The sequence below is a fragment of the Chrysoperla carnea genome, chromosome 1 (genome assembly GCF_905475395.1).
Source record: "Chrysoperla carnea chromosome 1, inChrCarn1.1, whole genome shotgun sequence".
Lineage (NCBI taxonomy): Eukaryota > Metazoa > Arthropoda > Insecta > Neuroptera > Chrysopidae > Chrysoperla > Chrysoperla carnea.
In genome coordinates this window covers 68,956,114-68,983,635 of record NC_058337.1, presented here as the reverse complement: position 1 = coordinate 68,983,635, position 27,522 = coordinate 68,956,114, and the positions used below count along the sequence as shown (strand labels likewise).

The 27,522-nt window shown below is 28.6% G+C and overlaps 1 protein-coding gene across 3 annotated transcripts; it reads left to right on the top strand.

Annotated features, from left to right (window-relative positions):
- Nucleotides 1-9,362: 9,362 nt before the first annotated feature.
- LOC123301764 (protein PALS2) lies at nt 9,363-27,050 on the top strand. Of its 3 annotated transcripts, XM_044884675.1 has the most exons (9): nt 9,363-9,493; nt 11,060-11,089; nt 18,179-18,252; nt 23,695-24,252; nt 24,608-24,706; nt 24,768-25,137; nt 25,195-25,529; nt 25,658-25,732; nt 26,827-27,050. In XM_044884675.1, the coding sequence occupies exons 1-9, from the start codon at nt 9,397-9,399 to the stop codon at nt 27,001-27,003; spliced, it is 1,815 nt and encodes a 604-aa protein (XP_044740610.1). In that variant the 5' UTR covers nt 9,363-9,396; the 3' UTR covers nt 27,004-27,050. The 3 variants fall into 3 exon arrangements, with proteins under 3 accessions (XP_044740610.1, XP_044740601.1, XP_044740593.1); XM_044884666.1 differs by lacking the exon at nt 11,060-11,089 and having other exon boundaries at nt 18,131-18,252; XM_044884658.1 differs by lacking the exon at nt 11,060-11,089 and having other exon boundaries at nt 18,131-18,252; nt 23,695-24,297.
- The last annotated feature ends 472 nt before the right edge of the window (nt 27,051-27,522 follow it).

The following is a 27,522-nucleotide window of genomic DNA, read 5'->3' as shown; positions in this document are numbered from 1 at the left end:
TGTGTTCCATCTCGTTTTAGCAAAACAAACTTTTATATGTATCTCTATGATAATATCGGACAATGACTCATTAGCCTATATCTTCCTGTTTGTTTAATTAGAAATTTTAAACGATCATATTTTGCGTACTTCTAAATATTTTCAAAAACCAACTTCACTTTTCTACCCGTGCGTGCAGTGAGAATTGTAATTTTCAACAAAATTTATTTTTGACAAAAATGGAAAAATCTTATATAAGTTTTATAACAAAAGTGTTGTAATTTTTTATTTTTTCATGATAATTTTAAAATTACAGGCAGTTTTAAGAGAACTTTTCAAAAGAGAAACGAATACGCCCGACAAAAAAAAAATGTTTTTGAAACATCGTTGTGACATAATAATGTTAATTGAATAGTATACACTGTATACAATTATTAATTAACATTATGACGTTACACGATCTTTTACGAACATTTTTTTTCTTAGGCGTTTTCATTTTATCTTTTGAAAAGTTCTTTTAAAATTGCCTGTAACTTTAAAATTATCATAAAAAATAACAACAGTTTTGTTATAAAACTTATAATTGATTTTTCCATTTCTGTTAAAAAAAGAAAAAAATTTTTTCAACTCCTAATTCTTCACTTGAAGTGGTAAAAAAAATTTAGTCAACAAGCCTATTTTACATTATTATTTCAAAGGATACAATTTCACTTAAAGTTTATATTACGGTGTGTAAAATAAAAAGAAAAAAAGAGTAACCAAATTTTATATATTTTTTAGCTTTTTAGTATTGAAAAACCGTAAAAATGATTTTGTCTGATTTATCCATTAAAAAAAATTTTTCTATGATATTTCAATGCTGTAAAAAAAAAATAATGTGAAGAAACACATAATGGTCAATTTATGCCCCTGGTACTACACTCTCCCCTACTATAATTGCGTAATTTAAATAGAAAAAAAATGTTTTAATAAAGCAACAATTTTTTTTCTAATTAATTTATTTGAATACCTGTGCAACGACACATGTAATAAAAACATACAAATTAACACTTTAATTATAAAATTAAAAGTTTAATAGAAACAATTTTTTAATCTACTCGGTAAGATATTTTTAGTGGATATCATTATGTCAGTATCGGTATGAACCTCAAACTGATTTGACCATTGAGGGAATAGTAACATTGGCAATAGTTACGGCGGACGAGTCAATGCAGTTTGGGCGTCAGGCCTACACTGGTTGGTGATATCCACAATATTTCTGGTGGATAGCCCTATTCAATACTATAGTATCTGTCTCTATACCATACTAGTATTGTAATAAAGCACCATACGTCTCTTATCGTGTATCCAACGAAAACATTAATTCTAAATAATATTATAAATGCGAAAGTCAATTTGTCTATTTATCTGCAAGTCTTATTCATGCGTAAAGCACTAAATCAATTTTGACGACTTTCGATATGGAAATTAAAAAGGGTGAAATAGGGTATGAAAGATTGGACAGGTCAAGATACATTATTTTTGACACAAATTTGGGTTTAATTTATATGTATTTTTTTCGTTTACTTTGAAAATAAGAATTTTACTGTTTTTTTGATATTCCAAACCGTTTTTGAAGAATTTAACTGGAAACTTAAAAAATTATACTGTAAAATAGACTATTGTTGGTCACAATATTTATAATTTTCTGAAACATTATAAAATGTGATCATTTCAAAAGTATCCACCCTTAATAATTCTTGACCTGAAGTGATTAGTGTATTGAGTGAAAACTCGTCGATTTAGATATTGAAGGGGGAGTTAAAAAATGGTTCCTTGAGAATTTTAAGTTTCACCCCTTCGTCTCTAGCCACCACAACTTTGAAAATTCAAATGATATCCCCTACCTTGTTATACATCATTTGAAAGGGCATAAAATTCTCTATTTACCATGATAAAAAAAAGAAATCAATCAATTGGTTTTTAAGAATACTTAAATTAAAGATTCAAGATCAATTGGTTTTTTATTGGTTTTTAGGTGAAGGAATGAAACCTAGAATTTTCTTGGAACCATTTTTGAACTTTCCCGTTAATACCTAAATCGACGTGTTTTCACTCAAAACAATAATCACATCAGGTCAAGAGTTATTAAGGGTGGATACCTTCCATTTTCTGTGTAGTCTATCTTGAGAACCAATCGATCGATTTCATTTTTTTTATCATGATGAATAGAGAATTATGCCCTTTCAAATGATTTATAACAAGGTAGGGGGTGAAATTGTAAATTTCAAAGTTGGGGTGGTATTGCGTTACGTTTAACAAAACTGGTACCCAAGTTTAGACGTATCCTTAATGCAGAGGGACTTATCTGCAATTGTTTAGTGAAGGTCAGCCATGATGAAATAAAAAAATGTAAATAATTACTATTACAAACAAATATATGGGACTATAAAAAAAACAATATAGAGAAGTCTAAATAATACAAAAGTTTAAGACGATGGGGAAAACAATATATTTTAGGTTACAAAACCTAAATAAAACAAGTGAAAACAAACAATTGACTGAGTTAATTGTTCAAATACCATGTATAGACAGTGTTGAATACACTGTCACATTACACATACATACATGGCACATATACATAACTTATATTCCCATATAATACATACTATACAATTTACGCTCTCACTTTTGTTCTATATCTAACGGTTTACAAGATGGGTCTTACGAACGGAAGACCCCATTGACCTATGATATATTTTTTCGTTTTTGAGTTATCGTGTTCACAGACGGACGGACGGACGGACAACTGCAAATGGACTAATTAGATGATTTTATGAACACCTATACCAAAATTTTGTTCGTCGAATCAATATTTTTAAGCGTTACAAACTTACTAAAGTTAGTATACCTTGATATATTTTACATATATGCATGGTATAATAAAAATGTCTTAAATATTCTCAGTCTTAAATATTCCTTCAAATAACACCTTGGCTTTCATTAAATTTAAATTTTTAATAATAATGATTATTTGTAATTTCTGCGATATAGAATTTGACTGGCGTATAATAATAATTAAAATAAAATTGAGTGAAATTTGTTTGAATGGCAACCAAACAGGCTTACATGTGATATTTATGATAGATATGGAGCATATATCAGCTTCAGATAGGCTTACAATTCATATATAAAACGAAACCTATTGATTTAAAGTTGTTCAAAATTACATGAAAAATTCGATTATGGTTTAACTACGGTTATAAAAAATATATGGTGATCGGTTGTTAGCGACAACAAAAAATGTATTTTAAAAACGATTTTTGTAATCAACTTCGTATCTTTCAACGTTCGGTATCTTTACAATGCCCATGATCAATTATGGTGGAAGATTAAAATTAATTAAATTTGATCATAAATGGATATATTCAATGCTTTTATTTGCGCTTCCACCATAAATATTCCTGCACAAACTATGACGAGCATAGCAATCGTAAGACGGATTATATTTTCAAGAATTATCTTTGAATCCCGATTTAAGCAGTTTTTAATATATTCGTGCACTGAATTCTGGCACGAATTATACATTTTGCCATAAAAATATTGTTCGAAAATAAAGCATTTTAATTTATTAAACTTTAAAATTAAACTTTTTTAATTTGGAATTTAATACTCTTCAAAATCTTCAAGAGCAAACATTCGGAAAAGCGGTATTTTCAGGAAGCCATGATTTTTAATTACGAAATCTGATAAAGATCAATTGTGTTTTCAATTTTAAACTGATGAATTTTAAAAAAGTTTATTTAAAAAAAAATAGATAATATTATCCAATAAATTGATATTTATCAATTTTAAAGCTGATACGGTACATAAAAATTGACTCAATAGCTCAGTGTTGCTGTGGGACCTAAGGATAAAGCTTATGTAAATTTTTATTTCAAATAGCTGCAAAAAAATGTACAGCAGCTTTATACTATACCTAATAATTCCATCAAACAAGCAAGACTAATAATAAATTTATAACAAACTGAGACTATTTATCTGTTATTTCCAAAAAATACCAAATGATAAATTCATAAGCTAAATGACGACATAAATCAACTCGGCTACAAGCGAGTACCATGCTAGTAAGTACATCGAGTTCATTGTCCCAATTGTTTATTTGAATAATTTATTGACAGTTTTATTTACAATGATGTAAATACAAATGCTATAAACATCTCAAAAATATCCGTACTAAAACCATTTATAGGCAACTTTATTGACATGAAAGTAAAAAACTAAAATAAATAAACCCCTATTTACAACGTGATCCATAAAAATCTAGAAAAAAATATGGTACATAATTTTTTTATCTGTGCGGTCGCTGATGACTTAAATGTTAAAAAGTGACCTTAAATAAAATTAAAAAAAAAAATTTTTTTTAAAGAATTGAAATTGAATTAGAAGGTCAAACAGTTTATTTGCACTCAACAATTTTGAAACACACAGCGCAAGAAATGGGATTAAAACATTCTTAAAGGTCAGCTGTTCCTCAAAAACAGAGCCTCACCAAGACCTCCACCGTGGTTACATTGCTTAAATCCTAAAACAAGGTCTTATCACCAATTATTCCAAGTTTTGTCGTTTGAACTCAAAATTAGTTGGGCCTATTATAATTGCATATTAACATTTACGTTATTATGTGAAATCCTTTTGCATGGACCCAACGTTTTATTTTTGCCGGAGCAAAGTTATTATCCTTGCTATTACTATTGCCTTTTGGTGATAATAATTCTTACAATTACTTTATTTTCAGTACAAAAACGCAAGAATCATAATCCAGAATTAACTTAACTCTTTTTTATGAACATCAGACCCCCTTACAATAAGTAAAAGTACGAATGTTATTCAAATGTCTGATCAGATTTTCATATCTCCAATCCATCCATGTTAAATTAAAAAGCGGATTTAGAGAGAAACTTATAGAAGTCAAAATCGTTCAAATTAGAGCTAAGAAGGTTTTTGTATTTTAACGCACCTAAAAATGTTTCGAACAAAAGTTGTTTCTTACTTTTCAAAGTCAAATGACGTTGTAATATAGTTTTTCTCTATCTCTTATCAGCTACGAACATGAGCTATTTTTAGGCTCCTGTATTACCTGACACTTACGGGCACATAAAATTTTGCATTCCGCATTATATCTATATTTTCAGTATTCAAAAGAGCAGATTATACGACTCTGTGTATGAAAAACTGTTTATAATTACGAATCATAAATTTGATTGATTTTATTTGACCTATAAACAAACAAAAATTTTTGATTTAATATTAAGTGCCGGCAATCAATTTTTGGAATGTATTTTCGAATTTTATGTGCAAAATATGATTACTTAACCCTCTCACACTTTATGTTACCTTAACACTTAATACTTTATTAATCATCATTCGCCTTTTTCCATATTTTAATAAGAACTATAAATCTTCGGATTGAACCAAATTGTGACGTTAAAAAATTTTGTGACGTTAATGCGATATCCATTACAAAATCCTGTATCTATGCATCGCTGATCAGATAAAAACAAATTAATCACGTTAATATTTAATTATTATAATTAATTCTCTAAATATTTCATGTTCAAATTTAAATACTCCTTTGTTCTGATAATTTGGGTGAATAATCTTCCATAATTCCTACAATAGCGACAGATTGTGAGAATGTAAAAATAAATTTCTCAAAATAAAAATATTTCTATTGTTTACAAATTAAACAATCAAACAATTATCTAAATGTTTACCTTTAAAAGAAGCCCAATTAATTGTTTGCAAAATATTAAGACTCTGTTTAACAATATCATATATCGTAGGTATCTTCAAAAAAAACACACCCTTATTTGTCACTTACCTTATTTACCACCTGCTGTTAAATAACAAGTTACAAAGGGGATGAAAATGTCAAAATTGTGTTAAGACTTTTTTTTTTAAGTTGACTGCAAACCTGTTTACCTGTATTTATTTACTTTTTTAAACAAACTTCACCTGTGCAGAAGTACAGTCCGTGTTCAGTGGCTTGTTGGATATCCGTTACAACAGGTAGAGAAAGGGAAAAAATAGACAAAGAATAACAAAGACGTTATAAAAACGTATATTATACAAATTATTGTGTGTTTGAAGGGTGTTTTTATTCGTTGGCTAATTATTATACACTCATATTAGCAAGTTTGTAGCAGATATTGTTCATTGGCGCAACTAGGATTTTTTCTATTGTGCTTAGCCAAATTTATTAATGGATAAGTAATTTAAATGAATGGAATCGAAAAATAATATGATATGTGATCTTGTATTTCAACTGAGCACAAAATTAGTTAAATATAGATTGAAGCAAACAATAAGGTATTCCACTACTTTTGAAAAAGTACTTCAAAATGTTGATTTTGCTAATAAAAAGCCACCAAAAATTTATTTCGGAAAATACACACGCTTTCTTAAAACTTAAATTAAATTTTAAACCTTTTTTAAAATGTCTAAAACGCGGGCATCCAATTTGATGACCTAATATGGGTATCACTATACGAAATAACACAAATAAGTTTGACAGATATATTCATAGACACCTGATTATAATATAAATATAAATACTTATCCATGTATATATTATACCCAACTGTCTACACTGAACTAATTGATGGTTTATGACTCATACCGCTATGACATCACAGCAGGGCTTACCCGCGTTTAGGTCACGTGATATACAGTTTAAAAATTACGTTTTTTAATTTTAATATGTTAAAAGAAAAAAGTGCTTTTATGACTCGAAATCAGAATATTTAAGTATATTTTAACATAAATTTTAACTTTTTCAAATTTCATGATTTATTTTTGACTAACGATAATACCCTATTCTTCATTATCTATTATTTGTAACAAATCAATTTGTGTAGAAGTGATTCAATACTGAACAAGCTCGTTATTGAGAAACTTACGTTTTTATGAATGGGATTGAGAAAATTTTAATTTCATCACAATACCTCCAATCATCAAATCAATTGGAATTTTGTGCTTTTTGGACTTCGATTCTACCAGAAAATGATTCATTCAAATCAATGTTAAAAATTTGTTTTCGTTTCTTCGAAGAGATTAGCAAAAACAATATGAAGTGAAATGAATCCAAATAGTCAAGTTCGAGTGTTTCAAGAGTCTAGGAGTTTAAGTTTCTATATTGGGAATAACAATTAAAATTAAACTAACTTTCACAGCTCATATTTTAAAAAAGAACTTTTTGATTTATTTGATGGTTCACAATTATGATCTATGGCAATTTAGTCTAGATGGTGAATAGATCACTCCATTTATTTTGTGGATACACGGGTATTAGAGTTGAACACACCTTAAATTGTTTCAGACAAAACACACCTTAAAATTATTTATTAATGATTTTAAAGCGTAGAGATTGGTTAACAAGTTCTAAGAGAAAAACAAAGTTTGAACTTCCAGAATTTTTCAGAAACACACTTTATTTCAATAAAAACTGAAACGTAGATACAATCTCTTCAAATCATGAATCATATAATTCAATTTGCTTTCAAATTTATTATTTATCAAATTCCCCTACTCAATCTCTTCTAATCCGCTACACACAGCATAATTTATCGGAACCAGGAGCCATAGACCTTGTATATTGCATATTAATAGTTTAATTATCAAAGTAAATCAAGATTTAATTAGCTTACGATGCTAGCGATTAATCAACTAGAAAATGTGATTTATGTTTGATCGAAAATCAAATTTTCTTTTTCTAAAGCTATTATAAAGAAAAATACTAAATGGCAATGGTACAGATCAGAAACCTATCTTGTTTGTGGCTATACATAGAGGATGAAAAACTTGACTCGCTACAACTGAAAATGGCTCAATCTGAAGAATTCATTCAATTAATAGAAAAATCGTTGCTCATTGTATACACAAGTGATAAATGCCAATAACTCTCTAGAAAAACTAGTTTACGTAAGTTTTCCTTTTCTTATTTCATCTAATATCAGTTGGTTTTTATTTGGATGGAAAGTATTTAGAAAAGATTCTGTTAATGAAACGTGATTTGTTAAAGCAGACTTGTCTCTGTATTTTAAGCACTCTGATACATTATCTGCTTTTCTTACTACGAAAAAATATAAACACTAAGCAAAAAAAACTATAACTTTGTTTACCCATGCTTGTTTAGAATTGACTACTGCTCATTTTAAGAATGAAATGATAATAAGGATAACTGTCGTGGTAATCGGAAACACAAGGCTTACAAAATTACTAATAGCTTGACAAAGAAAAATCGTACTTGCCTATGAAGCGCACATAAAATTGGAAGTGAAATATAGCTTTTTTAAAGATCGTGGCAGTTTCTATAAAAGGGAAGTGGCACTTTCGATGTTTCAAGAAAAACATTAAAGTTTTTTCCTTTAACAATAAGTCATGAATTTCCAATTGCCATGACAACACTTCGAGTCTTAGAGTATATTGGAGTAGCCCCACTTCATCTTTTTTCCATTAAAATTAATTTGGTAGAACCCAAAAGGATCAAGGATAACAAAGTTACATGTTACATGAGTTTCAAACGAATGCAGCCATTATCAACTTTTAAAAATAAATTTTCATACCTCTTGTGGTAATTTTTTGGAATATTTTCCAAGATATTGGCAAATTGAGACAGTAAACTATAATTACTGAGTACTGGACGAGGCACCAAATTTCCCTGGCCATCTAGCAGCCCAATATGTAAATTCTATCTGAAATATAATATCTTTATGATTATCGGTTCCAAATTGTTGGGTTGGGCCCGATAAGTTGTGTCATGTGTAGTCATACTGAATACTAAAATCTCTGACGTCATAATCAAACAAATGGACGACGATAGAGTATGTGGATATGTAGTTGTTATAAAAGAGTAGTTCAATAAACACACGGTTGACGCTGGTAGTTGGTAGTATTAAAGACGTTAATGCTACGCGAGCATTCTATATAAAATAAAACATACACGGTACTGGGGCGGTGGTATAAGATGCACTAAAACATTCGTTGTATTTCGTTGAATTCAACAAACATAAAACAACTACAACATCACAACTACGTAATAATACTCGCGAAGTATTTTTTATTCGAGTCGAGTGTGATGTGACCGTAACCATGGAATCAACAGAGATATTCGTTGTCGCGTCAAAAGCATATACACGAACACCAAAGAATAACATCAGCATTTAACAAGTCGAGAGGATCTTCCCATCAACAAAATTTTTTTTTATCTTATAGAGCGTAAAAGACAACAGACATTTAATTGTTTTTTTGTTGTTGTTGTTTGTTTTTGAAATTATTTAAAATGTGATCACCTTTTTGAAATAAATTTCATTTTTTTCATTTGTTTCTTATTTTATTTTTTATTGTTGTTTTTGTGTATTATAATGTTCATAAAGGATGGTGTTATTTAATAAAAAAGAAAGGCAAGAAAGGCGGATGTTACTTGCGAGCATGGATCAAATGACCGCTAATAAACCGGCTGAAATTGACAATGGTAAATTTTTTTTCTTTCTTATAATAAAATTATTTTTGGAATTTAGGACACAATCTTAGATGCATGAGTTTATTTTTAATACATATGCAATTTTCCAATTTCATTGAGAAATAAAGTTTGAAAGGAATAAATTCTTGCTGAAATTTGAAGGTTAAATGGGTGAAGAATATTAAATGTGGGTGGTTTATTTGTTTTTCCAAATTAAAAAATTTTGCTAATATTTTTCAATTTACGTACATGATGATAAGAAAGTTTTAGAAATAAACGTTTGTCGTAAGAGTGCTAATTGCTTGTGAATTCTAATGGATAATTATTAATTTGAAAGTAGTTGTTGCAATTAACAGCCTTGAGGAGGATAATTTGAAAAAAAAATATTAACAGAAAGAAATTCCATTTAAAATTATAATAAAATAATTCAACGATGTTATTAATTTTTATTTTCAAATTCTTGCCAATTTAAACAAACCGGTTTTGCCAAAAACAGCATTGTGTAATATTCTAACGAATTTTGTATATAGGTATAAGTATACAAAACTTATAACCAATTTTAATATCAGATATAATTAATATTCATATTTTAATTATTATACGAAAATGGAAAACAAATTATATACACCAAAATTATTTTAAACATATCCTTAATTAATAATTATTTATTATAATCAGATATTAGCAATCTAGTAATGGTGAAAATATGTTTAAATATTGTTTATTTTCATTGTTATCAATTCCTGAAAATTATTCTCATATTGCAAGAAATGTTTTTACTTAAAAAAAATGTTTTTCTTAAATAATACTTTGAATTTTTCCTCACATACAAGGTGTTTAATAAAGAATGGTTCTTTTTTAAAATATCTAAAATTTTGATTCATGTAAAGTTGTTGAAAAATTTATTAAAAAAAAATTCCAAAGTATTGATAGTTTTTTTTTTTTTTTTTTTTTTTTTTTTCTTTTACAATCGAACTTAGAAACGTATTTTATTACTTTTAGAGAATAATTTGAGACGTGTAGGATAAGGTTAGGTTTGGTTATATTGGCTGTCCACGAAGGACACACTTAGGTTATATAGTCCATTGTGATATCATATATGTGTTTTACCACCTTTCCGCTGATAATTTTATTTATCAGCTCCTCAATTTGAGAGGCTGAGTGCACATCCTTCATGCATATACCATGCACTACACCAGTCCATCACAACTATTAATTAAATTAATTTTGTTGCGACGGCGGGAATCGAACCCGCTACCATAAGCATACCGCTCACGGAGTTGGTTACGCCTTAACCAACTGAGCCAATAGGGCGACGACGCGTGTAGGATAAGTTAAGGAAAATTTACTGCGCTACCATTTAATTTATATGCTCTATTCTAAATAAATTTGGTGGAGGTGCAGGGAAATACAATAAATTTATGTGATTTAAAAAAAGTGCTTAATAAGTTGAGTAAGATACATAACAAATACAGCTGTAAATAAATTTTTTATAAACTTTTAGTGGCACAGAAACGAAGTTCTGTGAGTGCATGATAAAAAATTGAAGAAATCCGAACCCCGATTTAGACTTATTAGTTACGGAGAGATATAACATAGAACGAATCGGCGCATATATAAAGCTCCTATGCTATGAATGTATCCAAAACCATCGACCTTTCAGCTAGCTCTTATTTTATCGTGAAGATATCTAAAAAAAAAAAAACCTCGGTGGATGCTCCATAATCACCAACGATTACTCCTAAAACTGCACGTTCCCCTGAATAGTTTGCGTTTGAATGGAGGCAAACAAATTTCAAATAGCATTTGTAAAATTTTACGTGCCTGAATGAAATACGTTAACATTTTTTGCAAGATGTTATGGAACAGCTTAGGTATGACACTGGAAAATAAAACTTTTCATGTATAAGAATGTATTTAACGCTATTTAAGTTTGGTAAAACTGAAAATGGTTCATATTTTTTTCTTGTAATTATCTTTTGGCCATAAGAATAGGTCACATGAAATTTCGCTTCAAATTTTTTAATTTCAAGCTGATTAGCGGGACACTCTGTATATCAAATAATATATATCTGCCATAATTATAATTATCTATTGGTCATAAGACTAGTTCACATGAAATTTTACTTGAAATTTGTTAGTTTCAAGATGATTAGCGGGACATTCTGTATATCAAATAATATATATCAGCCGTAAATCAATTACTGTTTATATTAACTAATAAAGTAACCTATATTACATTGAATTCGATATTACCTACATAAAAAAAGTTATAAACATATTTTATAATATTCTATATAATAAATTTGAAATGTATCAGAAAAAAATTCAATATTCTGCATTGAGATTATTTTTATATACAATATTAAATCAAAGTTGAAAAATTTACGATGATCTAAAGAAATAATTACGCTTATAAAATATATTAAAATATACTTGTGCTCAAAAAAATTTCATTGTTAAATTATCAAAAATTTCGAAATATTACAGAACTTAATTAAATTATGTACTGCTAAGTAATAATTCAAACTTTAAAAATAAGTATTAATTATAAACAATTTGGAAGGTGATGATTTTTCAATGTAACTTTTATTTAAAAGAAGATGGGTCATTTAGTATGTATTCTTGCCCCAAAATTTTCACTGCAAAATTGAATTTTGGTAAAATTTTTCATTTATTCTGGAATTTAATAAAATAATAATCAAACTAGCTCGACTCATGCGGACTTATTTAGTGCGGTACCCGTGGCTAAAAACAGGCTACAGAAATAATTTATACAAAAATTTATTATCTTCTGTTTTATAGGCAATATTATTACATGTATGATATAAATAATAATAATACTGGAATTTAACCTCTGTTTCTTAGACACTTGCACGTCCATAACATCATTATTTCCAGATCATTATTTTTCATGTATATTTATTTAAACTACATCCGAATACATACAATGAAACTTATTATGTGGGTGAAGTCGGTTACTTCATTCTTATCCAAGCGACATTAATTTTAATTGATGAGGCTACCGCTGTCTGGATTCGAACCCGCAACCTCGCATCCTAAGTTTTCAAACGAGTAAAGGCGATTGCTCCATTTCTAGTTTTATGCAATACAAATTACAAAATGAACATAGTAAAGCTTAATATTATTTCTCTAGCCAGTTTTTTCCTAAGCGGGGCATTTTTAGAACGTGAGTATTTTTTGTCAGTAAGTAGCACGATGAGCTTGAAAATGAGGCGTTGACCATGTAATTTGATAAAGAACATCATTTACACCAAAGAAACAAAGTAAAAACATTGAAAATATTATATTAATTTAAAAACTAATATTGTTCTTAAGAACTTTAGAATATATTTTAGTGGTACAATTTCTATGTTTGCAAGTATACATTAAAATTTAAAGTGTGTTTTTAATTTTTTTACATAAAATAATTTTATGATTGACAGCCAAATTTCTATCAACATAAATCAAAATTACCAGTCGTTAAAATTCATGAGAGCTTTAAAAATATTGTATTTTTAAAATAGCAAAAGTAGTGAGTAGTACCTAAGTAGCACAAGATTGAAAGCTGAATCAATCAGATTCTGGAATTGGATAATTTATTATCACTATAATGCTTAGTTTACACGCTCATGCAATTTGCAGCAACTGACTTGTGCAACTAATTTGCAAACGCACGAGGTTGGAGGTTTACTTACTCCACTAGAAATTGACCATATTTTTGTCTATCTAGTGGATTTTATTTTTTCTCACTTTTTGCATTTCAGACAACAAGTTAAAAACGGTTTTAGCAGGAACTTTTACCTGTTTCCAGTGGCCAGATATATCAAATTTGGATTTTTTTAACTATAACTTGAAAAGTTGACAAAATATTTGTAACTTAAAAATCCACCCCTTGGCTAGACAGACGCCTTAATTGTTCTTAACGCGTAACTAATCAAGTTGGACGGTTTATTTCATAACTTGAGCGGTTTGTTTCAGCGGGTCCTTCTTACAATTTGGGGTATGGTAGTCAACTGGTAATATATCATTGATAATCAACTGTTTTTATTAACAAGTATCAAAATTTCATAAAAAGGAAGAGTTTCTGAACTTAGCTATACAGAAAAACCGTACAAACTACTTAATTAAACTCGTAAACGGTGTACATAAATTTAGTTCTTTTGCACTTTTCCTGTACAAATTGGTTCAAAACAAGCATTAGATATTAAAGGAGAATTTATTCATTAGAGGTCATTAAAGTAGTACGTAAGCTGGCTCAGTGGGGACGGGGTCAATTTTTTTTTACTTTTGCTTATTTAGAAATTGGGGGGAAATCTTACGTTTGATGAAAAAATTATAAAAATTTTATTAATAATAGTTTATACTGGTAATCGTTTTTTATTATGGTGTATTTTCGAATTACCAAATGTTTTTCATAGTTTTTAATAAAAATAAATTAATGAGTTTTCCAATAAGTGGTTTAAAGTTAATTCTCGGGAAACTGTTAATTTTGATATTTAGTAAAAGTTTGGTAAACATCTTATGATTTGGAGGATTTTATAATTTTCTTATTTTTGCTTATACAGGCGTTAGGGCTAATATCATTAAAAAGTTTGTTTACGTAATACTTGAATGACCTCTTTTTATCGGCACTGTTCGCCGTTCTTTTTTTAAAATAACCAATAACTAAATAAATCAGATTAGTGGTTCTTGATAACGGAAAGCCAGACAAATAGACGAAGAGGCAACAATAAAAATACTATTCAATTCTGATGATATGATTTCAGTATGTGTATAGTACCTATTTTTTTAGATTTATTCATATGACTACTTTTAGGGGTAAAATTTATATGCATGCATAATTTACTTTAATAACAAGTGAAAACAAACAATTGACTGAGTTAATTATTGAAATACCATGTATAGACAGTGTTGATTACTCTATCACAATACACATACATACATGTCACACATATATAACTGGTATTCCCATAAAATATATAGTATACAATTTGCGCTCTAACGGTTAAACAGTGATGTTTACGAAAAAATTTTTCAAACAAAAGTTGTTTATTTTTTTTATAGGAAATAACTTTTATATTTAAACCATTGTTCTATCTCTAACGGTTTTAAAAGATGGATCCTACGAATCCAAGACCCAATTGACCTATGTTGCTCATTTACGAACTCGACCTCACTTTTTTCGTCCTAAGCACGCTATAAAAATTTCAGCTTGATATCTCTTTTCGTATTTGAGTAATCGTTTTGACAGACGGACAGACAGGCGACAGACAGACAGACAGACAACCGGAAATGGACTAATTAGGTGATTTTACGAACACCTATACCAAAATTTTGTTCATAGTATCAATATTTTTAAGCGTTACAAACTTGGGACTAAACTTGGTATACCTTGATACATTTCATATACATGGTATAATAATTAATATAAAAATTTAAAGCTTTTATTACTTTCCTAGCGATTCCACATTTATATTATTAACCTAATCCTTAAATAATTTTGATTCGAAGTTCATCAAAATAGATCAGACCTATACAAATAAGAATTTAGTAAATTGTTAATTGAGAGAATCGAAAGAATTATTCTTATTTAGTGCATCACTAATGTAACGTATTTATAAATCTTTAATAAGTAATTTTGAGTGTGAGAGATGCATAATCACTTATTATAAAATTGTTGATGTAATATAAGTACAATTTAAACCTTTGATTTACCTACTCTTAAAATAACTACTTAAATCGTATAAGACATGTGGATATTATTAGTTTATAGACGTAGAAAGTATCCAGAATGTTCTTCAAAACGTCAATGTATACAAGTGAAATTTACACAATTTGAAAAACTCCCAACAAAAATACATAAACAGGGTGTCGATTTTAAATAGTCCAGCTCAAAATTTCTTTAAGATTTTCTGGGGAAAATATCAAGTAAAAGTTATTCTGTCTGGAGGGGGATATTCCACAGAAACTGTTAATTTGACCTGGATTTATAAGAATTACAAAAAGCTTTTGTTCGAAACATTTTTTCGCAAGCTTAATACATTCAGCAAAAATCGAGAGTAAAAATCAATTTAATCAAAATCAACAGCTTTTTTGGAAAAATTTTTTGTACGTTGAATACATTCCGTAGAAATCGAATGTAAAAACAAGATTGGATAACTGTTTGCATTCGATTTCTGCCAAAACTATAAGGTTGACGAAAAAATGTTTCCAACAAAAGTTGTTTGTTATTTTATAAAGAATAATTTTCGAACTTAAACTTTTCCTCAATCTCTTATGTTAAGAATTTGAGTTGATTTTGTCTTTGTAAGTCAAGTTTAAAAAGCCCTTATCTAAACAAATTTTCAGCTGGATTGTTTAAAATGGGTATCCGATGCATGAATATGATTTAAAAAAACGAGTTAGATCCAGAAAATCCTTAAAAATTGCAAAAAAACATTATGTTTCCACATAAAAATGCGGCGGTGGTAAATGGATTGATGAGCCATAATAGGCACTTAGTAGGTACTATATCTGAACTTGGTTCCTTGATTTCCCATTACTTCCACCAAAAATAATGTAAAAACACAAATATATAAAAGTAAAAGAAATTTATGAAACACTTATGAATAGTTACTGAGTCAAAAATTAACGAAACTCTTGGTTAGACCTGAAATTTTTGTTAAAATAGTAATGTTTGCTTTAAGAAAACGTACTTTTAGATATTTAACTCATTAATATAACTTTATAAGCAGGTAAATTATTTCATACCCCTTACGGTGTTAAATTTAGATATTTAGGCTGTCAAAGTTCGTATTGAGCAGTTAAAAAGCTAATTTTCTTAAGAAAAATTTGGAAAACTAATATTCATATAGCTAAAAGCATGACAAATATTTTCTTATACAGAAAATTAAAGCAAGTGGCACTCATTTTTCCATAAAATACATTTAAAATGATTGCATGCATTTGTGTGTTATTTCTTCTAAATACCTTAATTTTTTTTTTTAAATTAATATTATAACTGTATTTCCAACTTCAACGGTCGTACATATAGCAAATTTCTAAATATTATTCTATTTTAATATTTGTCAATTTTAAGTTAATTGATAAATTGTAAAACTTTTGTTATTTGATGAGAAATCTCTGTTTCATAAAAAAAATATTCTAAAAACTCATACACTTTTTCAAGAGTACCTAAAGTACTTTTAATCTAACAAATATCTAAAAATTGATATCTAAATGTTCATCTCAATTTTGCAGAGATTTCTTTACAAAATTCTTAAGAGAAAGTTTAGTAATAAATAAACTTTAACTTTAATATTAAACAAGTGTTAATATAAAAATTATATATACAAACTTTTTCATTTAGTAATTATATGACTCTGTCTGTTCTACGAATTTCAACTTGAGTTAAATAAAGAGACACATATTTGTGTACATAACATGGCACCTGTTTTAAATAAATGTACCGTGTGATTACTTAGAATTTAGATAAGATTTAATTTTTACTAGCTACTTTACTTTAAAATAAATTAAAAAATGGATTTTGTAATTATGTAATTTAATTACTAGCTTTACTTCTCTCATTGGCATACCAGGACATGTAAAAACGATAACTCAAAAAACGAATAGAGATATCAGCGTGTTTAGGTCAAGGTCTTGAGTCCGTAGGACCCATCTTGTAAACTGTTAGAGAAAAATTAAAAGGAAAAAATGTTCCGTATAAAAAAATAAATAACTTTGGTATGAAACACTTTTTCATAAGCTTCACTGTTTACCCGTGAATGCGCAAATTAGCTTAGAAACATATAGTATATAAAATTGTTTTACTTCAGATTATTTAAATTTTTTGCATTTAATTTTTTAACTAAATAGATATAATGTTAAAATAAGAGAAAAACTCAAGTAATATTAGAATGTAATTATTCGCTTCTATAAAAGCATAAAAAAATTTAATAACTTCTGTATTTTCATGTATAATTAAAATTTCTTTAAAGCTAATAGAAACGTATCCATAATTAAGCGAAATTTACATTATTTATTTTAACTGCCAATTGGACGATTGATAAAGTTAATTTTAGTAAAAAATAAAAATTGGTATTTTAATCGTGGCTTGATTGTTGAATTTATGAACAGTTTTCCGGTTCTGTGGTTCGATTTTCGTATTTCGACAACTTTTTTCTACCTGCGGTTTATATTAAAAGCCATTGACATTATACTTACTCAGAAAAAAATAGAAGAAAATTTGCAAGTATCGAAAAAAGAGTGCAATTTTCGGATTTTATCAAATGATTTTTCAACTAGTTCACTGTTCAACAGTTGCAAACTTCCTATAATTTTTTCCGTTTATTGTGTTGATAAAGACTTTCTATTAACATAAACAACAGGCAAAAAAAAATCGTTGAAATACAAAAATTGAAAAACTAACTTACCTTTACCAATCGTTCAAATGGCAGATAAAAAATAGATAAGTCATAGAAACTTCGCTAAATAATTTCGATTTTTTGATTCACTTTTTTTCCGAATACATCCCACATGAAACACTAGGTACAAATATTTTAAATACCTCCAACAAAACCGTATAAACAACAAAACAAACATACAAACACGTTTTACAATAAAATTTTCAAGGAATATTAATGTTAAAAAAATATTATTTGTTTTCAGCTGCATTTAACCACGTCAAAGATAATATAACTGAATTAAATGGACGAGCCGGAGCAAATGAAACTGATCTCATATTCTTGAAGGGTCTTATGGATAGTTCTGTATTAAAATCTCTAGTCAAAGTAAGTATATATACCATATTATATTAAATTTTAAAACAATTAAATTTAATTGTACTTAATTGGCTTTATGACTATTTAATTTCATTTCATAAAGGTCAGTTGGGTCATTCATACGGTAAGAAGATATTCTATTTTAATGTCTCGACCCACATATTAACTCCAATTACCATCTATTAAATTATTTACAATTTTCTGCATTTTATAAGTGTATAGAAGAACAAATGAAATCGTAAACTTTATAATTATAGAGCTGGTATAAAATTGTCAGTAAAATCTAATAATTAAATAAAATAAAAAAACATATTAAATGGAATAAAAAGTCAGTAGGTATAATTTAATTATGGTGGGAGCGCAGATTTTAAATAATTTTATTTCAAATAGATATGTTTAATGTATTTACCTGCGCTTCCGCCAATACACCATACGACTATTGAAGGAGAAACAGATTTGCATCAAGCATGGCATCCAACCTATGAATAAACCAACTTTAAAATAAAAAGTCAATTTAAAAGGTCTTGTGGATTATGGATGTATGAGCGCCAGAGCAACTTTGGATAAAAAAGCTTGATTTTTTTTTATATGAAGTTAGGACTAAGTCTAAATCAATTATGAAAATTTAAGGGGAGGGTTGTTGCAGGATTATTAAAGAGAGGAAAATTTAATATACTAAGTTTAGTCCCAAGTTTGTAACGCCTAAAAATATTGATGCTACGAAAAAATTTTGGTATAGGTGTTCATAAAATCACCTAATTAGTCCATTTTCGGTTGTCTGTCTGTGAACACGAAAAAGAAAAAGATATCAAGCTGAAATAGCGTGCTCAGGACGTAAAAAATGAGGTTCGTAAATGAGCACCATAGGTCAACTGGATCTTGGGTCTGTAGGATCCATCTTATGAACCGTAAAAGATAGAAAAAAGTTTAAATGTAATAAATGTTCCTTACAAAAAAAAATAAACAACTGTTGTTTGAAACGTTTTTTCATGAACATCACTGTTTACCCTTGAGGGCGCCAATTAAGTGCAAATTATATAATAAGTATTACACGATGTAATAAATAAAAAATCCCGTAATCAATACTGTCTATACATGGTATTTCAACAATTGACTCAGTCAATCACTTGTTTTAACTCAATTTACCAACCAAAATAAAATAAATGCTAATAACAGCGGAAATCAACTTGTTGAAAACCAATTGAAAACTAAATTGCAATCGCGTGTGGAGTCCTAAGTCAATTCTATTACAATACATAATAAAATACCCAATTTTTATATTTATATCAAGGGTAATTTAAAATTCTTTAATTAAGGGTTGTTTAAAAATAGTGTAATTTGTTCTAATACTCTGAGTATACTGAATTGAGTATCACTGGTTATTTAGACGTATTAAATAATATATAACACGACAAAGTATAAAATAATAATGCATATAATAGTCCGTTTGATGCAATATACCCAGGGGTTTTTCTTTCTGTGACATGTCAAACCGATGCAGGAAAAAGAGACGAATATTACTCAAAGGACCTATAGTCATTTCTTCGTTGTTTTCCCGTGAATCGAATTTGAAATTTTTTTAAAAAATAGTTTTAAAATTTGGGGTGGGTATAGATTAAATATCACATTAGAGTACAAGTTAAATATAGGGATGGTTTTAAAGGGTCGAGAGTCCATAAATTCCAATAAGATTCCTAATTTTAGGGAAAGAGTATGATTCCACGTAAAGTAAAATTTTTTATATTTTCATCCATCCCATAAATAAGGTGTATTGATTTGTTCAATTCTGTAAGCGAGTTTTAAGTTTTGTCAAAAAGCTACGCCTCGCAATATTTTATTCACATACATGATTCTATTTATTTCTATTGTTCTTTAAAGCTTAATCAAAGTCTTTGACTCCAAAGTGATTGGGTAGTCTTGATTTATTTGTTGACCAAATCTCAATCAAAATTGTACCAACTCAACTATCATACAAATAATAATGATGGCGTCATAATGACATTTTCTTTGCTATTAAAATATTTACCTTTTAAAAATTCATTAAGAATAACTGTATATAACAATAATATATAAAATAAACACATATGACGGACTGAAATCAAAAACTAAAGATATCACTATGATACAACAAACATGTTAGAATGAGTACGATACATATAAGAGATATATTGTATAAGTCGCGTACATATTTGTGGTAGATGAAACATATTTTATATTATATAAATCGTGGATATTCGTTATTTCAATCCGCGCCAACGAATTCACACGAATACCAACAAACATGTAATATTTTCAGTATTATTTGAAGAACCGCTAGCGGTCGCTGTATGTTGATACACGGTGTTTTAGTTTACAATACACGCCCGTGTTTTTAATACAACGTCTACACCTGAAATTAATATTTTGCTTTCGTGTTGTGTGTGTGTTTTTTAAATTTGTATTAATTTTGTTGTTTTTAAGGTGAAGCTTTTTTTACTAAATTACTAATTTTTGTGATTGTTTTGTGAAATTTTGCTTTTTAATTGTTGGGTTTGTTCATTTGAAAAAATTAATAACAATTTTTTGTTTTGTTTAAACCACTTGTTTGTTACCTGTGGTAACAGCATTCTATATGTATTGTTTTTATTTCTATTGCACATGCGTTTTAACCAGAAAAAAACGCCTTTCAATTTTTTTTTCACCATATTTTTTGGAAATAAAAATGATGTCATACTACTTTTTGTCGATATTAAATTTCGAAATTAAAGAGGCAACTCAATGTAAGACTAGTTTAATTTTTGTTTCTATGTGAACTAAATTTCCAAAATGATGTGAAAATAAAATTGAATACCTAATTTAATTTCAATGTTAAACTCATTACAGAAAACTTGATTTAAAAAAGGTTGGTTTATTTTATAAAGTTGAGTCATCATCATTTATTTATTATTTTCTGTTGACCCTTTAAATATTAGATGTGAGTCAAGCGTGAAAATTCATTTGTCTTGTTCTGAATGAAGGTACTCACATGAATTAATTGAAAATTGTATCATGGAATTCACAATATAGGGAATGAATATTCTTATTAATAACAAAATATGAGTCATGATTTAAATATTTCTTGTAAATAAAATATTTAATAATAATTACAATAAGAATGAGTATGTAGACGTGAGAATAATTAATATTTCTCAGACTAATTGATTTATTTCAAGAAATAATTGTTATCTGTCTTTGTAAAACCAAAAATTATATTTTATGTAATCACTATTCATGAATAATATTTTAAAGAATTTTAGTATTTATAGTTTAACCACGTTAAAAATGTCCTTTTAAATATAACGCCTATTTTAAAAAACATATGTATTGCGCATGTGTGTGAGTTTGCGTATTAAAATTAACATTATTAACGTTGCGTGATAAACTCGGTGTCAAATATTGTACTTTTCAGAATTCCCCTATCGGTCTTATTGGTTAAACTAAAGAGTATAAGGTAGAGGAAAAGGCTCCCACTATTAAAAAAGAGTATACGAGTTCCAACGTATCTAAAGATAGGATCCAGTCATAAAAGCTCTTAACTTCCATAATTTTATTTAAAAAATTCTGTCAGCAGAGCGTACTTTTGATCTAAGGACTTCTGGATTATGAGCCCAGCACGCTTCTACTGCGCCACTCTGCTCTGTGTAGAATAGCGTAATAACATGAACTAATTCTGTTGTAAATACAGTAGTATTTACAGGACCCAACTACCAGATGGCATTCGTGATTGTATACGCGACCTTTTCCTCTATCTTATACTCATTGGGCTAAACCAAACTAAAATAATAAAACTATGCTTTTGGGTGCATTCGAATTTACAGAATACTGAAACTAAGTACAAGCCAGAATATCTGACAGGTTTACTGTTTACTTTTTCATTTATCGAAAACTTCCTCTTCAGGAAATATCATACTTCAACAATATCAAAAATAGGACTTTGATGAGAAATAAAATTTTTTCATAAACATAAAATAGAATAAAAAAAATAGAATAATGATAATGTCTAATAAATCAATATAATTGAAAGTAGAAATAAAAATCAAGTGTTAGTTTGACTTTTATTATATCCATTCACTTGACTCATGGCTATGATGAAAGATAGTAATTAGTCCCATAGTCTCCCATTTCCATTGATGAGTTTCGTAGCAGTAGATCGGTGCGCGGGGGATTTTTAAAAAAAAAATGGTATAAGCGATGGGAAGTTCAGCAAGTACATGTTTACTTCCTTGTTTTCTAATGAGAAGTCCCAAGATAGAACAGATAAGACTTAAAAAAAAAGATATCTAAAAATCTAAACTCCAAGTAAATATTCAAAGATCTATGAACTGAATATTTTCAGGTCTGGTATTTCTGTCTAATTTGAATAATACCTGACATATTTTATTAATAATAATTAATAAAATTATTTAAACTATACATCAATTAATCGATAGGTAATGAAGAGGATCTTAAATTTCTGAGTCAAATCTTAATAATTGAAATTACTTTTCCACACTTTAATTCATACTATTTAAAATTTTTGCATAAGACTTACGGAAAACGCAATTTTTTTATAATTTTAGTTTTTAATTTTTTTAACGGTTTTACTTTTTTGTTGTTTATGAAACTAATTACGCCGGATACGATACCTACACATTTATAAGTGTTTTCCCATTCACGGATGTTCTAGTGTAGAAGCTCCTTAAAAAAAGAGCTTCTACACTAGAAGCAATAGCCTAAACTGTTGGTTTTGACCATTCCATTTAAGCTAGTTATTTTAATTTTCTTTTTTACGCATGTGTTGAAGTATGCGCAATTAACTTATTTTTTAATTTTAAGCAAAAATAGTTAAGCCATCGTTGTCCTAAACATATAAAAATTGTTCCTTTTTTTAATATAAAAGAAAATGCTGAAGGTGGGTTCTCAAATTGTTTACTTTTTGTGTGAAATTTTAATTTATAAATGTTTAGGGAAATGAATGTTGTAATTTCCGTTATATATGAAAGTTATTGCTGACAGTAAAAACAGTTGTAAAAATAAGTCAATTGAAGTTTTTGTAGAGATTTTTTTATATAATTTCTTTTTTATTTATTTATAAACCAATCAACCATAATATTAATTAAGTTTTAATATTTATTATTGTTAAGACATAAACAAAAGCCGTTACTAATTTTTTTAAATGAATTTATCAATTCTTTATGACATGTTCCAAAATGTCGTTGACAATCACTAGAGATATACCACTCTTTGGAAAGAATGCTCAAGGGACATGATAGGCTACAGTATGATTAATATAAGTTTGGCAGTATGACAATAGGTCATATTTTCTACATAACCCAGTCAATTTGGCAGGTTATTAATTAATACCCAGGAGAAAGTTCTGAAGAACAAAAACCAAATTTCCATAATTGTTCAATGCTGACCCAAGTGTTTAAATTGTATTTATTATAATTTCAGGTACAAGATCGTTTAGAAGACAAACCAAAAGATATCGAACCAGTTTGTATTGGCAACAAAGAATTAATACGGGAAATTACAGCCAAATGCATCAAATCAAAAAATCGTGACGCCCGTGAATTAGCAAATATATTATCAACAGCTCATTTTCGAGCATTAGTTGATACACACGACGAAGTAGCTGAAGATCGGCTGTCACGTGCATCGAATTCAAATTCATCCGAACATATTACCTCAGAAATATTTGAATTACCAGTCAACGGGATGCATGCAGACGCAATTCGTATGGTTGGGTTACGTAAGAACCCAAATGAACCGTTAGGATTAACTGTACAAGTGGATGACCAAAACAATTTAGTAATTGCTCGAATATTGGGTGGTGGTATGATCGATCGACAAGGTTTATTACATGTCGGTGATGTTATTTTGGAAGTAAATGGCGTGCCTGTATATACACCAGAAGAGTTGGCTTCAGAAATCGGTAGCGCAAAAGAGTCTGTTACATTGAAAATTGGACCAAGTGTTGAAGAAACTGTTCAACATGGATCAACTACCCAGGTAACCAATGGTACTTCTTCTAATGGGGTCGTTAAGAAATTGACGGTAAGTAGCGTAGAAAATTGGCCTTGTTTATTTAGAATTAGTTATTAGAATATGATTGGTGGTGGCAACCATTAATTTTCTTGCTAACAATACTACTGTTACTAGTAGAAATTAAATAAGTATTGAATTTGAGCATGAGTTAAGTCTTTTGAAAGTTCTGGCGATAATATTGGTAAGTAAACATCCCAAAATATATCGATTGATTCAGGAGATCAAAATGAATCGTCTAAATTCATAAAAAACAAAATGGCTTACCTAAATTTAGTTTAGTTTTTAAATTCTGGCTTACGTTATAATTTTATTATTTCAGTGTTATATGCGAGCTTTATTCGACTATGATCCAACCACTGATACACTTCTACCGTGTAGAGAAATTGGATTACCTTTTGAAAAAGGAGATATCCTACAAGTAAGCAGTATTTATGCACTTTTGAAAGGATTCACGATTTAACAATGTATTTTTAATTTAGATTGTAGATACAAAAGATCCTAATTGGTGGCAAGCAAAAAAAATTAATGGTGATGGATTAGCAGGTTTAATTCCATCGCAAGAATTAGAAGAACGTCGAAAGGCATTTGTTGCACCCGAAGCAGATTATGTACATAAAATTAGTATCTGTGGTGCACGTATATCACGCAAAAAGAAGAAAACGTTATACCAATCGAAAAATAATGGTGAATTTGATAAGGCAGAATTAATTTTATATGAAGAAGTCACCAGAATGCCACCATTTAAACGAAAAACTTTAGTATTTATTGGTCCACAAGGCGTTGGACGGCGTACATTGAAAAATAGATTAATTAACAGTGACCCCGACAAATTTGCAGCAGTAGTACCTTGTACGTACTCGAAATTTTACTTAAAATTCATTTTGTAACATTGAAATTTATTTTTAGACACATCACGACCACCTCGCGTACTAGAAGAAAATGGAAAAAGTTATTGGTTTTCTGAACGTGAAGCTATGGAGACCGAGATTAGAAATCATAAATTTTTAGAATATGGTGAACATAATGGACATTTATACGGAACACATTTAGATACAATTCGTGACGTAATTCGTCAGGGTAAAATGTGTGTACTCGATTGTAGTCCAGGTGCACTCAAAATATTACATAATAGTACTGAATTCATGCCGTATGTGATATTTATTGCTGCACCTGGTATGGAACAATTGAAAGGTTTATACGATGGTGCTCGTACTGGAAATTATTCAAGTAAAAATTTAACGGTATGTTGATATTTACTCAGGTTGTTGTCGAATGCATTAAAATTTGTATTTTGACTTGTGGATTATTTGTAATTGTATTTTTTTTATTTGATTTTCGTTTATTTTTCATGTATTGCATGTATTTGCAGTTTGATAGACAAAGTTCCATCAGGTTTAGTTCACGAAGAGCCAGAACACTGGAATCCCTTGCGTCTTTATACGAGGTTTGTATAATAGTTTTAGTGTTACAATTTGAAAAGAAAACACTTTAATTTGTGCTACTTTTTATTATTTACCATACTTATGAAATTTCAAACGAGACTTTATTTTGACGACTTGAAACTTATTTTAAAAATTATTCAATATTGCGCTTTGTATCACGGGGCTCGGAAATTTTCAATTCACCACCAACTTTACATAATTTTATAATATATTTTTTGTGCTCTAAGATAACTGAATAATGCTCGACAAACCGTGTATTAATCGCCCAATAGCTCAAAAATTGCAATTTTTTAAGACATTGGATAAAGGACACTTAAACACGTTTTATCCAGTGTTGAAAAAGATTTTAAGAGACCTCTATACATTTATTATTGAACTCATCCTTTTCATTATAATACAGCAACACAATAGTATGGTAATGAAAAAAGTAGCACTAATAAAGAGTACCTACTGTGGATTATTATTTGTATGAACCCCGTAACGAATGTTTCAAAATATTTTAGTCGTGGTTGTTTGTTTTTGAAATCGTGATGCATGGTTATAAATTTGGGAATTCAGAATCATATGTTCAAAATATTTATTTGGGAGACCATACAATTTTTATTCGCCGTTAAGAAATATTTTCTTTTTTTGTAAATCAATATTTCTCTCGCAATATTGAGTGCAGCTTCGTGTGCACTAAATTTATGTTACTCTTTGATGAGCACAGCTTCGTTGTTGAAAAAATTACCATTTTTCTCCTCCGGGTGGACAGTGTCAACTTTCCTGCTGCTGTGCTAAACGAAATTGCCGCTCCGTGCCTCCGTCCAGCATGAAATCTGAGACATCTTGGTCCTAGTAAAATATATTATTATTTTATATTTTTTATTAGTGTAATTTTGTTAAAACTAGAAGGTCCAAATATTTAACTAAATTAATGCTTGAATAACCATTCAAAATCATTTTAGTTGAATAGTCATGAGGGTTTTAATTTTAAAAACATATTTTTGTTTTCATACTATTTATGTTACTCAAAATCTGACAACTCTGTGTATAAAACAATTAAATTTCACTATTAACTTAACAATTCAATTAAAATTAAATTTTCAAAATTTAGGAAGAAGATTTACGTAAAACGTTAGAAGAAAGCGCTTGTTTACAACGTACATATGGGCAATACGTTGATGAAGTTATAACGAACGAAGATTTCGATATTACATTCCGTAAAGTATTAGATGCGTTGGAAGCATTACAGACCGAACACCAATGGGTACCTGTAAATTGGATTTATTAAAATAAAATTTAGATAAAAAATAAATTACAAAATTCTAAATGTGTGCTTCCCCATGTTCGATGAAAAACAAAATTCAAAAAAACAAAAAAGGTTGTACGTTTTATAATAAAAAAAAAGCTTTTATTGAGAAAATGTTTTTATAAAACTGCCATAAATATTATGTAAAAAGAATTTCATGTTGATACAAATTTTCAAAATTAAGTGCTTTGAGTATTGAGCTAAGTAGGTAGTATGTTTTTGATTGTAATTTTGCAAAAATAGTATCATAAGTAAAAATTCTGCCGTGAAAGCCACAAAAATGTGGGTGGTAGCTAGCTGAAGAATATGAATAAATGTATTACGTAATGAGCTTACGTTTAAGGACTATAAACTTACACTTATACAAGTGTCTCAAAGTTAAGTCATATTTGAAATTGGCCTTCATGTTTTTATAACGAAGGCCGAGTATTAATTTTTGACAAATCAAAAAGTTTTGAAGATTAGTAACAGAGAACAACAAGCTACACGCTCATGCAACGA